The sequence below is a fragment of the Mustelus asterias genome, chromosome 9, assembly GCF_964213995.1.
Source record: "Mustelus asterias chromosome 9, sMusAst1.hap1.1, whole genome shotgun sequence".
Taxonomy (NCBI): domain Eukaryota; kingdom Metazoa; phylum Chordata; class Chondrichthyes; order Carcharhiniformes; family Triakidae; genus Mustelus; species Mustelus asterias.
This window is the reverse complement of record NC_135809.1, coordinates 98,866,505-98,883,818: the sequence shown is the minus strand read 5'-3', so window position 1 is coordinate 98,883,818 and position 17,314 is coordinate 98,866,505. Positions and strand designations below refer to the sequence as shown.

Genomic DNA, 17,314 nt, shown 5'->3' with positions numbered 1-17,314 from the left:
GATGCACAAGGCAGTGGAGGCCTGAACGTGCCTTGTGGGACATAGAGGAGACACCTGCCTTTGCACAAGGAAATTAAAAATGGGATTAAACTACCTTTCAAAGCCTCCTCTACTCCTGCTCCACCAAATTGGCTTGGTGGTTAAGCCACAGTGAGTTCCTGTGCAGGCCTGGGATTAAAATTAGTAAGAAGTCTCACAACACCAGGTTAAAGTCCAACAGGTTTATTTGGTAGCAAATACCATTAGCTTTCGGAACGCTGCTCCTTCGTCAGATGGAGTGGAAATGTGCTCTCAAACAGTGCACAGAGACACAGAAATCAAGTTACAGAATACTAATTAGAATGCGAATCCCTACAACCAGCCAGGTCTTAAAGATACAGACAATGTGGTGGAGGGAGCATTAAACACAGGTTAAAGAGATGTGTATTGTCTCCAGACAGAGCAGCTAGTGAGATTCTGCAAGTCCAGGGGGCAAGCTGTGGGGGTTACTGATAATTTCGCATTCTAATTAGTATTCTGTAACTTGATTTCTGTGCACTGTTTGAGAGCACATTTCCACTCCATCTGACGAAGGAACAGCGCTCCGAAAGCTTATGGTATTTGCTACCAAATAAACCTGTTGGACTTTAACCTGGTGTTGTGAGACTTCTTACAGTCCAACGCCGGCATCTCCACATCATTAAAATTAGTGTCAGGCCCAATACAATCTCCATACTTAAAGAAAGCCCCATCACCTCCTGCAGGATGTCACCCTCACCTACCTAAAATGTCACCCCACTTACAGATCAGAGTAAGCAGCAGAGGCCATTCTCATTCTCCATCTGCCCAATTTCCGCACAGCAGGCAGGGTTAAAATGGGCCCCAAGGTATTTTTTTTCACTTATTGGATTTAGTATTCTTGTATCAATCTTATTATCTACCCTAAACAATGGGAATGATCACTTGCATTCAAGCACTCAGTCCCTGAAGATTAAACAGACCAGAGTTCATTGCATAGCCAATGTGGTATTTTGTTTTCTTCACTTTTCTGATTATCTGAGCTGCTTACAGCAAAAGACCATTACACCGATGAAAGCAGCACAGCAAGAATAATTACTACTTGAACTGCAGTTTTTCACGGGTGTTCTTTCCAAAGCTCCAGAAAAATCAATTTTAATTGACAGAAATATTTTCAGGATACCAATTCAGGACCAATCCAAGGCTATTTGTATCTTCATAGAGAACATTCAATTAAAGTTCTTTAAGACTTGAAATAATGTGTTTGTCTTGCATCGCATTACCTGTTATTTCCCTTCATACATTAACTTTTGATTGTATTATGCTACAGGAAAGATGCATTTGTGTCCATATCATTGTTTTTGTCCCTTTACCACTGCCATCTGGAGAAAGAATGAGAGGGATTAAATTGGAGCAGTTGATCATTTTATATACCCTATTGTTATATTTTCTCATTCCTAGTGGATGCAAATAGGCAATGATTTAGACCATGGACAAAGACTCACTTAAGAAAGTTCCTACTGGCAGTGTCAAATAAGATTACAGTGAATATAGAACGCTTTTGCGTATTTAAGTGAAAACATTGCTGACCATCCAAACCCTCAAAGGTGCATCCAAATCTATATAAATCCATAATGGCTACTATTACTAAGACTTCCTGTCCCATGTGCTCCAGAGACTTGAATGCATGATCTAGGCTGGCACTTCAGTACAGTACTGAGGGATTGCTACATAGTCAGAGATGTTGGTCTTTCACATGAACTGTTAAACGAAGGCCATATCTGCCCTCTCATCAGAGAAGAGAAGGCATGTTCTGCCCCGTGTCTATTTATCCCTTATCCTACATCATTAAAAGGAAATTCTCTGGTCTTTATCTCATTGATCTGTGGTGCACAAATTTCTACATTTGTGTAGTAACGTACAGTAATGTTTTCTACATTACAAGAGTACATTACTACGCTTCATGATAATTATTTGGTTGTATTGCACTTTGGGCCATCTAGAGATCATGAGAGGAGCTTTACAACAACTACTATAGAGCATAAAAGCATTATATAAATGGGTGATATTTGAGGAAATCAGAATTGTTGGTGCCTCTGTGAAATTTCACCTCAATTATTATTATTCTGCATTTCAGCATTCAAGAAAAAGGACAAAGTAGTTTCCAAATCTTTGCAGCTAGTTCAGCTAATGACTGTTTGCCCTAAAACAAATCCAGAAATGTTTTAAGAAAAGAAAGTTGCGATCAATGTACTTCTAACGTGAGACTTCTTATCCATTGAGTTATAAACAAGAATGTTAACACTGAGCTTTCCTGCTTTTGTAGGGAGCGCTGCCATTTGATGATGATAATCTGAGACAGTTATTGGAAAAGGTAAAACGTGGAGTGTTTCATATGCCACACTTTATACCGCCGGACTGTCAAAATCTCTTAAAGGGAATGATTGAGGTGGATGCTTCAAAACGCTTAACAGTAAGTATTGGCTTTCTGTTTCTCCACTGCTCTCTGGATGTACATTAATCTCCTGTTTGACCATGCAAATCATACATGGTCGTTTCTTTTGAGGATATCAATAAAAAAAATACTGTGCGCTCAAAGGTACAGTGCAGTGATTCCAATAGTTTTAAAATTCAATAAAAATTCATGATGCTGTAAGTGTCAGTGATGCACTTTCCCACTTTGTTGCATTCTTTCCCACTACAATTTTTAACACAAACATCGCCTAACTAAAACTCTCATTTAAAATAAGCTGAACATGCCAATTGGGTTGTCCTAATCAATAGATATTGTACTGAAGCGTTAAGAAGAATCTCTAACTAACACAATAAGGTGAAGTGTGATCAATCATGTGGCAAAAGCGCCTATTCTTAGTTAGAAGACATGAGCTGTGGTGGATTGGAGAAGATGATTGCTTTTCAGACGAGTTGCTTCCCTGGTGGCTTTGTGGGCAGTTTAATTGCCCAGTAAGGAGCTAAGTCAGTCAGACCTACAAGGTTCCAGGCTCTGCAATGTGCTGCCTTAGCTGATCTGAAGCAGATGGTGAAGAAGACTGCGCAATAATTTTAACAACCCTACTCCCCAGCACTTTCAACATGTTTAAAGATAGGAGAAGGGGAAAGTTATTAGCCAGAGTTCCTACTCCTAATCTCTTCAGAAAATGCTGCTATGCAAATGTCAAGTGCAAACAGTATTAAGTTCAATTCCTGTGCCCTCCAAAGCAACTAGCCTGCCAATTCCCAATGCCTAGCTGCATGAGAAGACTATCATTTGAGTGAGCTAATGCAGGATGTTGGCATCCATGTTGCCACTCAGCAGCATGAGTCACTACCTCCAGTACAAAAAGGATGGATCTTTAAGGAAAAGGTTATGTATTTTTAAGATAAATCCTGTCTGGAGTACCATGAGAAATATACTAAGCATGAAAGTGAAGCGGGGAGACCTAGTATTTGCTCACTGAAACTGTGACTTTTTTTAAAGAAGTGGCTATCTTACCATTGATTTCACGTGGATGTTTACAGAGAACAACAGGATCATGAGTGACTTAGTCACAGCTCAGTTGGCAGAACAGATACCTTGGCGTGATTAACAGCTGGTTTTCTAAAGCTGTTTGTATATCTGGTTTAGTGGCAGTTTCTAGCTCCTACAGTGCCGGTCTCATGCAGCTACTGGTGACCCGGAATATGAGCTGAAATAATTCAGACTTGCTGTACAGAAAGTTGACCGTTTTTCTACCAGCTTTTCCCAGTGGTTATTTTTGTGAATCTGACAATGGTCGATTCGCCAAAGAAACCAGACAGTGGGCAAAGCAATTTTTCTACAAAAGCCTGCCTTTTTCCACATTCCTTTATCCCTCCTTTCACATCCCTTCATCCCTCTTTCCGCATCCCTTTAACCCTTTTTTCCTTCAACTATTTATCAACCTTTTCTTTGAATGTTGACACGTTCTCTGCATCAATCAGTAACTCAGTTGTGATTTCAGTACCTCAGAATCCACGGTGCAAAAGAAAATCCTTCTGTCCTCAATTTTAAATCTTTTAGAAGTAATTTTCTCAAAGAACTCTCTCCAATTTATCAAACATGAGCTTCCTGTCTGAAATCCATGTTGTCAACCACTAATTATTTTCCCTTCATCGAGATATTTAATAACACTGACGTGGTTAAAGACTGTAAAATTTTCCTTGCCGCAGACGTTAAACTAATTGCCCAGTCCTTGGACTTACAACACTATTGATCCCTGAAAACCACGTCTTAAGTCAGAACATCATAAGTCAGAATCAATTTCCCAGAAGAAAAACGTTATAAATGGGGGATTGGTCCCTGAACCAAGGTCCAATGCCCTATTTTCACCGAGGTCACCCAAAATTGTGTACTCAATCAATTATGATAAAGCAATATCGCAATAAATTAATGTTATAAAATATAAATTTTAAGAAAAAGTTTGAAACACAAAGATTCACCAAGTGAAATTGCGTTGGAAGAGCAACTGAGTGTCTTGAGTCAGGGAGATGGGCGGCACAGGACATTGATGCTCATGCATGAGTGTTTGAACTTGTTCGCTGGCGTGGCATCGTAAAGACGAAACAGGATGTCAATTTGTAAATGTTGTAAGTGTTGTTCATTGTAACTCGAACGTCAGAAAGTCAAGGACTGCCTGTATCCAAGTTAGCTCCGTCTCCATTTTTGAAAATGGCTGCTTTCCAGTTCTCTGACATGCATCCACCCTCAACAAAACCTGAAAATATAGAGCCAGAATTTTCTGGAGACTTCCCTGGTAATAAACTCGGCATAGAGCCCAGTTTATGCTGCAGAAATCTCAGAGAATTGTACAGGGTGACACTTAGGCCATGCCATAATTCACTGGGATATTTGTACCACTCCACTGTTACGCTGCTTTGTGCCAATAAAATGATAAATTAATTACCTAAGCTCAACCCTGTTTAAAATCAACTGCAAGCTTTGGTGTCTTGAATTAAAGCCACTTTAATCACTACCACAACTCAGTAATGTCACTGTTGGGCCCTTGGTGACTTAGTAGTGAAGTGATTTATTGCTGTAAGATCAGACTTTTTTGCACATATGCTAGAGTTGCCATGAACTTATTTAGCTTCTGTGGAGTCTGATCCCTAGCTGAGTGTTGCCTTTTTGCAGGTAATAAATCACACTGTGACTTCACAGTTTATTACATAATTGAATGCCCCAAAAAATTTAAACATCCAAATCTGATCAAGTCATATAAACATATTGGACACACAAAACAACATGCAATGTTTAACATAGAGTTGTGGATGATCGGATCACAGATAAATACTTTACCATCAGACTTCAAGTTAAAACTAACTGCAAATATTGAACGTATTTTCCAAGCGATTGATAAATAAATTCTCATTTGGCAGCTGAACTTTGCTAATAGAAAGTCTCAGACCTTCAAGTCCTCTTTACAAATAAAGATTTTGCCAAGAAATGGCTGCCCGCTTTACTTTCTTGTTTATTAATGTGATGCCCATCTCCTTTTCCAAGATATGGAGCTGGATGCTGGAGGGCAGCTACATGTAATCAAAGATGACCAACTCCCTCCTAGAAAACCCGCTTTCTGGGAGCAATGTCAAGGTGCTTCCCAGGATCAACAAGGCTCTTTGCTTTATACACCAGGAAGGATTCTGCTTTCGTTTTTTTTTATGAGAATATGTTTTGTCCCATTATCTTTTTTAACTCTGAACATTGAACTACCTTGGTCAAGAATTGGATTAAGTGAAAGGGTATATTCAATGAATATAAACACAACTCTGATTTAGGGCACAATTCTCCCATGTGCCTCTCTGCTGCTGCCAGGTTGCAGATGGAGTGTTCCCCAAGAGACCTGGGGTCTGGGTGGCTCAGGCTGAGGGCGAAGGACTTGAGCTTGGGGACTCTCACCCAGGATGGGTGCACTTGTCCGTGTTGCCCTGCGAAATGTGTGGTTCCCTTTCAGGGCGGTGAATTCAGATACCATTCTTGGGTAAGATATTCATTATTGCCTCTGTCCTCACCATCAGGCTTGGAGCTGGAAAGGGGAGGTTTCATTTTAAACCCAGCAGGCTGTCTGTCCGCTGCCTACCCACATGGCTCTATTGCAATTTAATCAGTGACAGAACAAAGAACAATACAGCACAGGAAACAGGCCCTTCGGCCCTCCAAGCCTGTGCCGCTCCTTGGTCCAACTAGACCAATCGTTTGTATCCCTCCATTCCCAGGCTGCTCATGAGACTATCCAGGTAAGTCTTAAACGATGTCAGCGAGCCTGCCTCCACCACCCTACTTGGCAGCGCATTCCAGGCCCCCACCACCCTCTGTGTAAAAAACGTCCCTCTGATATCTGAGTTATACTTCGCCCCTCTCACCTTGAGTGATGTTGGATAGCCCACCTGCCTGTGGGCCAATTGAGGCCTTTCAATTAATGCCCACTTAAGAGCTATTTGGGATTTAAGCAGTTTTGGGAGAGATCCACACAAAATGCGGGTTTTCCTGCATAGACTGGTGGCGGAGGAGGGGGCGGGGGGGGGTGCAATCACACAGCAAGTCCCAATCCAGCACTGAACGCCTTCACAAGCCCCAAGCGCACTAGCAGCAGTTGGCTGCTGGTACTGGAGCATTGCAGACCTCTGATTGTTTGGCAGCTCACTGAGGCAGATATCATGTCCTTGAGGCAGAAATTCTGCCTCCTGTCTATTAACGGTTAGTCAACTGTTAAATGTCTGCAGAGAAGCCATTCTTCGGCTGAACCAGGACCCCAAAGGCTTTTAATAGGGGAAAAGGGGGGAGGGGGCCATGAGGACCAAGGCACCCATAGAATTAGTCAGAATCAGATTTTTATAAAAGTTATACATCTACTTTCATTTGCCTGTGTATGGTCTATAGTCACCTCCTGAAATACAATTCTTCGAATCAATTGCTTCGAATCAAGCTTTGATTCAATTCTCATAATCCCCTTCTTTGGCTTAGGTCCACTTTTTATTGACTCCAATTAAATACTTTGGAATATTTTCCAATGTTAAAGCTGCACAAAATGGAAGTGGTACCGAAAGAGGAATGATTTGATAAAATTCAAAATACGCTAAAACATGTGTGTGACCTGATCAAAATAATCCGTTTAGACTATAAGGTAAAATAAAAACAGAAAATTCTGGAAATGCACAGCAGGCCAGGCAGCAGCTTTGAAGAGAGAAATTGAGTTCACGGGGGAAAGTTATGGAGGCGTTGGGGCTTTTGCCTACAGACTGGAGAGCCCACCACGTTGCCTCTTCCCAGGCACTTAATTGGCCGTAAGTGAACTATCCCCAGGATCCTGGATCCGGGGTTGGACATCCTGCTCTCGAGGGGCTGCTGGCCAATCAAGGGCCAACAGCACTTTTGCTCATAATCTCAGCTAGGGAGGCGGTGGCCACAGTGGGAAAGACAGCCACCGGGAGCCCAGGATCGAGAAGCGACACATGTCAGAGGTAAGTCAAGGTGGGTGGGGCTTCGCAGGGTAGGGGTCGCAGTGGCAGGGGGTGGGGATTCCGGCAGGGATGTGGCCTCAGCTATCCTTCCCTCCCTGATGCTTAGTCCTGCCCTCCCTCCCCACCAATGTGCCTCACTACTGGAAAGCACAAGCAGCCCATCCTCACAGTGAAACATGCCATGCGTGCTGCATGGCAACAGACCCTCCCACAGCTGGATTAATACCAACAGTAATGGTATCAGACTCTTAGGTGGTAATTTACTTGCCCTTTAAGGATCTCAATTGGCAGTGGGGTGTGAAGTCCCACCGTGGGTTTTCTTGCCCAGGGCTTAATTTTGGCGGAGGTGAAAGGCAGCAGGGTGCTTGCATGCCAATGTCCAACCTGCTTAACTGCCTTCGCTGCCACCAAACACACCAGACGAGATAGCCCCCAGTGTTTCAGTAATTTTTCATCAGAACCAGAAGATGTTGGAGATTAAACACTTTTAATCAAGTAGAGAACCTGGGGCAAGAGAGAGGCAGGAAAGAGCAAAGGACTGGAATAAGTTGGAGGGCCTGAGTGACAAAAGGGATGATGGTGCATGCCAGAAGAGACAAGGACCAAAAGGTTGGTTCAAAGAGGTGCAATGGTTACAACAAAAGCAAAATTGAACCTGGAGTGAAGAAGAGTGGGCTACACCTTGACTGGGAGCCTGGTGGAAGGGAAAAAGCTGATTGGACACCCAGGGGCCAGGCCAACACACCAACGGTGGGCTGATACATTCCATTTCCGGACATACTGTACGTGACCCTTTCACTAATATCCTCAGTGAGAGTACAGTGGCCAGTACTGGGCTGCACATTATTGGAAGTATTTTGAAACTTGATGGGGAGGGTACAAGCAGATTCACTGCAATGCTACCTGGTGTGAGGAAATACAAATTCCAAAGCAGAGCTCAAAAAATTGAGCTCTTGTTCATTGGAACAATGCACCTCGCAAACAATATGATAAAAATTATGAATGGGTGGCACAGAGCAGATAGAAACAGACTATTTGCAGAAATTGCAGGGTCAATCATGAAGCTATGGGAATAAGATTAAATGTAACAGTTATGGAAAGGAGAACAAGAGAAACTGCTTCATACACGGTCGGTCATTTTGACCTATCCTGTCTGACAGGCAACTGACCATTGAGGGAAAGTGAAATCAGGAGCAGGTGGGTAATTGAATCCCATTCATTTCTGCCTGGGGCAGGTTCAGCTACAATTGGGCCTTGGTAGGTGTCAACCTGTCCAATTCACTTCCAAGGTCAGATTGGGTAGGTGGATGAAGGGACATGGAATAAAGGCAACAGAGTAGGTAAATATATTGTGAGCTGTTTCCATGTTGGATATTGTGTGTAAAAGGATTACAGCAAGTCCAGGGCTTTGGTTAGGTTCAGGAACAATCAGTTTTAAAATTTATTTCCAATCTATTATTTCAGACAGTATTTAAAATGAAATGTCTGTTATTTAGGGAAATAACAGGTGGTGACAGTGTGAGAAATAAGAGTGGAAAGTCTAGGTGAAAAGTTACAGGGAGACATGCTGCACATCCGGCACTTTTGAGATGGAGTTTGAAAGGATCTTTTCTGTTACGTGACTCAGTGGTATTATTTATTAGAATTTCCCAGTGCTTTTTTGTAACAGGAAGTACAGACACAATATGAAATATTCTCAAAGCTGTTGATTGCTTTTGAAAGTTTGGGAATATACACACATAACTGCCTAATTATATACATGGATTCAACAACAGAGGTACAAAATATTCAGCCCATCTGGTCCCTGCCATTGTCAATAATCTACACAACCCTCTTCCCTGTTATAATGATCTTTTCCGACCCTGTCCTTTAATCTCTCCATTCTCTTTTCTCTCATGTATCCATCAAACTTTCTCCAGTCGTGCGCCATGTGGCTGTGTTCAACATTCTTGCCACTCTGCAAAGAAATTCCTTCTACATTCTTTATTTAATTGGTTTCTGGCCCTCTTGTGGCCAAGTTTCCCTCCAACTTGATTTTCAAGTTTGCTGATAACACCACCATAGTGGGTCAGATCTTGAACAATGATGAGACGGAGTACAAGAAAGAGATAAAGAATCTGGTGAACTGATGCGACGACAATAATCGCTCCCTCAATGTCAACAAAACGAAGGAGATAGTCAGCGACTTCAGGAAGCGTAGCTGACGACTTGCCCCTGTTTACATCAACAGGGATGAAGTGGAAATGGTCGAGAGTTTCAAATTTCTAGGTGTCCAGATCACCAACAGCTTGTCCCGGTTCCTCCACTCTGACGCTATAGTTAAGAAATCCCACCAACGCATCTACTTTGTCAGGACGCTAAGGAAATTTGGCATGTCTGCTACGACTCTCACCAACTTTTGCAGATGCACCACAGAAAGCATTCTTTCTGATTGTATCACAGCTTGGTACGGCTCCTGCTCTCTCCAAGACCGCGAGAAACTACAAAGGGTCATGAACGAAGCCCAGTCCATATGCAAACCAGCCTCCCACCAAATGACTGCCTACACTTCCCCTGCCTTAAGCAGCCAGCATAATCAAGGATCCCGGACGTACACTCTTCCACCTTCTTCCATTGGGAAAAAGATACAAAAGTCGGAGGTCACGCACTAACTGACTCAAAAACAGCTTCTTCTCTGCTGCCATCTGACTTATGAATGGACCTGCCTCATATTAAGTTGATCTTTCTCTACACCCTAGCGATGACTATAACACTACATTCTGCACTCTCTCCTTTTCTTCTCTATAAACAGCATATTTTGTCCATATAGTGCGCAAAAAACAATACTTTTCACTGTATACTAATATATGTGGCAATAATAAATCAAATCAAATCTTTTTTTATGCAGTGCATTCCTTCTCACATTCCATCAGTCCCAGCAGCTTCCCTTAAAATGTTGTTTCCTGTTCCTTAGCCATCCTTAAATCCATCCTGTTTCCTAGCCCCTGACTGCCCATGCCCCAAGCTTAATCGTGAGTCTTATTGTGTTGCGTCTTCTGAAACTTCATGTGCATTGTGCTACAGCCACTCTCCTGCCCTTGTCTATTATTTGTTACTTCATTCAGAGAACTGAGTAAGCTTGGTTGTCTTGAAATTTGCAGCTCTGAGAAAATCCACTTTTAACTTCTGGGTACCATAATTGGCAATCATCCAGCATCCATTAATGTGAAAGGAATATCATTCTGCAACCTTTTCTTTGCCTATCCATTAGCTGATAGGATGATTGTTATTTCAGGATCAGTTCACACTCAATTCATTTATTTTGTTTTCGAAAATGCCCTTCCATTTGTTAGATGCTCATATAAATACCTCAATTACACAGGCACGGCTATCACTGCTGACTAGACTTGCCTGTATTTGCATAGCCTGCTTCCTGCCCTTTAGTTGATGCTGCGGTTGAAGGCTGTTTGTATTGTAATACATCACCCTGTCATGCCTGAGCAAGGACATTGCATTAGTTTAACTGAGCTCATTATTGAATTTGCTCTGAATGTTGAGCTTTGTAGGCCCGTGCACAACAAAAAATAAATTGGTTTTGTTTTTTATAGAGTTTGAAATGTACACATTCCATTGGAGGGAACTGTTAGGAATAAGAAATGGTTAATTAGGCAATAAGGAGTAGTTGCATTTAAAACTATTCCCTTTTAAATTCAGCTCTGGTGAAATCTCGTTTAACTGGAGAAGTTCTATCACTGGAGAATGGAAAGATATGGCAGAGCCCAGGATTTTCCCTGATATCGGCAAAGGCTGAAGTCAGGCAGGAAAAGTGATGTTGAAGCCGCCGACACAAATGGCAGCTTTCTCCGCCGTATAGGCGAAACTTTGAAAAAAATATTCCCTCACGGGTCCCATGACATGTTGCTGGCAGGGCACCTCTGATTTGCCCGTCCTGCCAACAACTCAGACACTCGATCCGGAGCGCCATTTCTAAAGGTCACTCCAGTGAACTGTAAGCAAACCAATTCACCCTGGTGCCCCCCCCCCGGTACTACCCTGGCACTAACTGGCCGCTTCCCAGGCATCAAGTGGACACTACCTGGGTAGTGCTGGGGGTGTCAGGGCAGAACCTGGGGGGTGCCAGGGGAGTGCCCGGGCATGACCCCCCCCCCCCCCCCCCCCCCCAGAGCGCTGCACACACCTAAGCTCCCCTGGAAGGTCTGCTCGCCAGCTGCACGCTCGAGACCAGTCGTGCTTCACGCCATCCTGTCATCACACCGTCGTGGATGGAATTTTTTGACCGGGGATGATCCTGGCAAATGGGCCTGATAATGATACAGTGCTAGCCACTGTGCTGCTCATACGTTATGGGCAGCACAGTGGCACAGTGGTTAGCACTGCTGCCTCACAACATCAGAATCCCGGGTTCAATTCTGGCCTTGGGTGACTGTGTGGAGTTTGCACGTTCTCCCCGTGCCTGCGTGGGTTTCCTCCAGGTGCTCCAGTTTCCTCCCACAATCCAAAGATGTGTGTGTTAGGTGCATTGGCCATGCTAAATTGTCTCTTAGTGTCCCAAGATGTGTAGGTTAGGGGGATTAGCAGGGTAAATATGTCGGGCTACAGGGATAGGGGCTGGGTAGGATTATTGTCGGCGCAGACTCAATGGGCTGAATGGTCTCCTTCTGCACTTTAGGGATTCTATGATTCTATAATTCTATTATGAAATTTATTATGATGAAGCGTGGCCTCTCAGTGACAGGGGAGGGGACAGTTATGTCATGCTTTCACACCAACGTAAAATGCAACTTTGCACTTCTCGCGATATTTTTTGCTCCTATCACTGAACCTTCCCGACGCAAACGGGACCAGAAAATCCTGGCCAAAGGTAGCAGCACTGCTTTGGACGTGAGCATACAACATAGTTACTACGTCATCAGAGCCTAGAGCTTCCTACAGTCAGAACATCAGAAGATGTTAGTACAGAAAACTGTATTAACTATGTGTTACCCAGCACCCTACCATCCAGAATTGTCTACTAACTGGAATTCCTGATGTTTTTCCCAAAACGAAATGCCACTATACCAACCGGAAGCAATTTTGAAGTTATCCAGAAGTAGTACCTTCGTACTGTATTGATTCGTACTTCTTTATGTTTCAATGTATTGTTGATAAGAAGTAAAAGGAATACTGTCCTTTACTTCCTGAGTACTTGCACATTAGTTTATAGTACAAGTTATTGCGCTATATTCTATGGGTGGAACTTTACCAGGGCGGGGCTGTTAATTGCATTGCCGTTCAAATCTCCATTGACTTTGGCGGGAACGGAAGATTCCACTGATTGGAGGGTCCACAAAATTCTCCCCCATTGGTAAATGGAACTAACCGGTCTTTTAATTAAAATCAAATTACTTGTGGATGCTGGAATCTGAAACAAAACAGCATCTACTGCCACCATCCATTCCCTCATCTGCCAGATAGTAAAGATTTTACTGGGTAATCTCCAATCATTAATAAATGATTTCAATGTTTCTGCCAAATATTTAGTAAATCTCTGCCCGACATGGGGCTTGGAGTGGATCATGAATTCTCTGCATAAAAAGTGAAGTTCCGAAAGTCCTGTGAGACAAACTAGCTTCTAAGACAGGTCACCTTTATGAGGGGATTTTCAGATTGTTTGAAAAACTGAGATCATTTAGATGGCAAGATCATTGAAAAATTTTTATGGGTCAGTGGAAGTTTTACGTTGTTGGTAAAATAGATACGCTGGGTTACTTTAAAATCAAATGATGGATCTATAAAAATTTCTTAATGGCATTAAGTGGTCTTGTCGAGTTGTTGTGCCTAATAGCTATGGCTTGTCTCACTGTTCACATATACAACTGATTGAGCGGAGTGGCTCGCACTTTTATGTATCCTCTATCAGTTTAAGTAAATGGTAATTTTTTAAGTAGGTTAGGCCATTCGGCATCAATCATAACATGAAATATAATATCTCCTTTGCCTCAAAAGTCAGAGAGTGCTGCCCCATTATCTTTTCTAAGTGGTGTAAATCATGACGCACACCAATAATAGCACACTTGTGATTAATGCAACTTACAGTTCCTAACGAGGATGCAAATTACTTCAACACTTCCTGCCACAAAGGCATGCCCACCTTACACTTACATTAATATCACTTACTTCTGGACTGGAGGTGTTAAATTTAATTTAGTTGTTATCCTCAAAACATCAACTCTAATCTTTTTTAAGACCCTTTCCTCTGACGAAATGATGATTCATTCATGGTGTCTCTCCTGCAACTCCATCTCTTGAGCTGACAATAGCGATCTACTGGTCTGCTGGCATGAAGATTTTTGTGAAGAAAATAGATCACACGTGAGGTCAAAAAAAAGGCCATGTGGGTTCTGCAATTGTGCAAAGAGCTGATGCTCCAATATATCCACAGAGAAAGGGGAAAATCAGAGGTCAAGCCAATCTCGATGGTATTGAAAAGAAAGAAAAGCTTGTATTTATATAGTGCCCTTCAAGGCTACCTCACATTTCAAAGCATTTCACAGCCAATGGATTACTTTTAAGCATAGCCGCTATTCAAATGTAGGAAATGGAACGGTGAATTTGCATATGGCAAGCTCCTACAAATAGCTATGTGATTATGACTAGATCATCTATTTTTGTGATGTTGACTGAGGGATGCATATTGGCCAGGACACCAGGTATAACTCCCCAGCTCTTCGTTTCAGAATACTGCAAAGGAATGTTTTTGTGGAAGGGGATTTTAGGTCAGCTAGTTAGATCCACAGACAGATCTTTCGTCCATAGTGACAGAATAGTGAGAAAGGCTTAAGTGATTCCTCCTAACGAGATAATGTTAACAGTTTTCTCATATTTGAATGCAATTACAGTGTTAAATTGAATGATATATGATTATAATCCCAGGAAGTGGGCTTAGCCAGGGGGAAGACTCCAATGGGGATTTCTTTACAATGGTGGCTAAACATCTTAAAACTTGAATTTATTTGAAAAACTCGCAAAAGGCAAAGGGCCCGATTTTACCAACAATTTGCACCCGTTTTCAGGCGCGAAATTGCAGTAAATTCGGGCATCGGGCCTTTAACGTGATCTGCACCCGAATCCGAGCAAATCGCGACTTTACCGACACCCAATTCGGGTGCAGATCCGGACCGCGCCCGAATCGGGCGGCCCGACGATTTCAATGCATTAGCATGCATTTAAATCGATTTAATGAACCGCGCGCCCAACTCTACCACCAAATCCCACTTTACCTTCTTCTGGTCCGTTCCGGATCCGCGCTGTAAGCAACCTGCAAAATAAAAATCCGAAACGGATTTCTATTCTGCAGGGGAACCTCCGAAGCCCTCTCTGCCCTTGTGAACTCAGTCTGCGGCCACCATCCTTCTCGACCATCCTTCTCAGAGCGCCCCGATATCTAGCCCACGCCTCCCAGCAGTGCCAATCCCTCCACCCCCCTCACCCTGGCAGAATCACCCCGGCAGACCAACCCCCCTCCCCTGGAGGCAGATCCCCCCGACAGGAGGCAGACCCCCCCCAGCAGAGCACCACCCCACCCCCCACCCCCCAACCGGGATCAGACCCCCCTGGGAGGCAGGCTCCCCTCGGCAGACCACACCCTCAACCTGCCTCGATCGCTGGTCTCCCTCCACCATCCTTCTCGACCATCTTCAGTCCTTCGAGAGCCTGCAGCATCTTTCTAGCCACAGACTTGGAGCCACGGCTAAAGTGACCGGGCTTCACACCGTTCCGCTGGCGTCCGCCGGAAGAGGGAGGCGAGCTCAGATGGATCTCTGGTTGTGGGAGGGAGGAGGGGGCTCAGATGGATCTCTGGTTGGGGGGGGTCTGCCGAGGGAGGCCTGCCTCCCAGGGGGGTCTGTATTATTAAACTGGCCAAAAGGTAGGTGTCCTGGGTCATGTGACCTTGCTTCTCCACAAAAACTTCAGAAGGGATGTTTATCTAATGTCTGGAATAGGGGTGCTCAGATGGATGTTTATCTAATGTCTGGAATAGGGGTGCTCAGATGGATGTTTATCTAATGTCTGGAATGGAGCTGTTCAGATGGATGTTTGTCTAATGTCTGGAATAAGGGTGCTCAGATGGATGTTTATCTAACGTCTGGAGTAGAGGGCATAACTCAAAAGACTGAACGCACATATATCACAGCGTGAAAAGCCAGCATTCTTTTGGATGAAATATACAGTCACCATAGACTTTTCTTCAACTGCAGTAATGACTGAAGTGGCCAACATAGGACCAGTTGGTAGAGAGCTGACAGCCTCCAGTGTAAAGTGCAGCAAGACATTTCAGAGTCCGGTGAATGGTGAGATTTTTATTTCAGCATCAAAGGCAAAAAAGATCATTTATTGACCAAATTCAGTTGTTCCAGATGAGACTCGATGATTTCCAGGCAGCTGGACAGAGATATTGGTACAGGATGGATCAGTGGGAGCACTGACTGACAGACTAGTCCATGGAAATCTTTCAGCACCGACTCATTATCTGTTTTTAACAACACAGATTTGTGGCATCATGGAAATATTAAAAGTTACTTCTGGTCAGCAAGAATGATGCAAATTGCAAATGTAGTTAAATACGTGTAGCTGTGTTTATTGCTTCTGAGTGGCTTGCACAGGAACAGGTTATATTTTTAAACTAACAAATAATTGTCATTCTGAGTGAGAAATTTACTCGCAGGTATGATTTTAAGTCAAGGCATCATTTCTACTCCTCAGATCTGCGATCTGACACGGGTGCGCTTTTTCAGATTTTTTTCGAACTGCGCATGCGCTGTTCAGAGCTCTGATCGTTCCGGCAGCGCTAAGCCCCGCCCACTGCGCGGATCGGACTGGAGCCGGCAAAAAGCATATGGGTGTGCTGGAAAGAGGATTCCGGGCTCGGATCTGTATTACGCCCGGATCCGGCCCTTAGACTCCAAGTGGTAAAATCGGGCCCAAAGTCTCTGTTCAAAAAGACATAACCAAGATTTATTTAAAACACAAAAATCATACAACACAAACAAACCTTTGACCTATAGCTGTGGGAGGCCTTTAGATGGTCAGATAGCTCTGATTCAGCGCTACAAGACTCCTCCAAAGATCTGAGACACTCAGCCAAATTACAGAACAATTATACTTTTAGTTATCTAAGATACATCTTCTAATTAGCTTATATTCAATTTCATTCAGTGTTAACATGTCAGTCCAATACAAAACAAATTATCTCAGCCAATTGCGATATGCTACTTGATATAACGATACTCCATTTGTCCATTTAATACTGGACATCTTCCTCCTGGCTGAGCTCACTTCCTGGTTGCTATGTTGTCAGGGACGCTTCTATTGCTATACCTTTCCCATGCGCACATTGTCAAGACAGTGAGACAAGTGTCTCTCCGGGCCAGTTAGAAAGATACTTTCTTATGTCTGGACAATGGGTGCCTCTATAATATTACATTATGTTTTAATAACTGTCCCGGGACTTGAAACTACTGATGCTTATTCTGCTGACTAATGGATTTCTAACAACTGAACTTCTGACCTTCTCATTATATTTCTGCAGCATTTACATTTTTTTGACTGAGACGAACAATACATTTATATATTTAAAATACATTTTAAAAATACACTTAATATTCCTATTTATATTTTTAAATCATATTTCATTCATCTTAATACTGCTATTGCATTCACATATGAGCAAACTGTTAACATTATCTCGTTAGGTAGAATCATTTAACCCCTTCCCACTATTCTGTCACTATAGATTAAAGATCTGTCTGTGGATCTAACTAGCTGACCTAAAATCCCCTTCCACAGTTTTACATCCAACTGA

At 43.0% G+C, this 17,314-nt stretch overlaps 1 protein-coding gene across 1 annotated transcript in view; it reads left to right on the top strand.

The window, feature by feature from the left end:
- The window catches only part of LOC144498863 (serine/threonine-protein kinase BRSK2-like), a 638,052-nt gene that overhangs the window by 475,551 nt on the left and 145,187 nt on the right, over positions 1-17,314 (top strand). Inside the window, 1 exon segment of the mRNA XM_078220644.1 lies at positions 2,324-2,470. Within this exon segment, the coding sequence (XP_078076770.1) occupies positions 2,324-2,470 (147 nt within the window).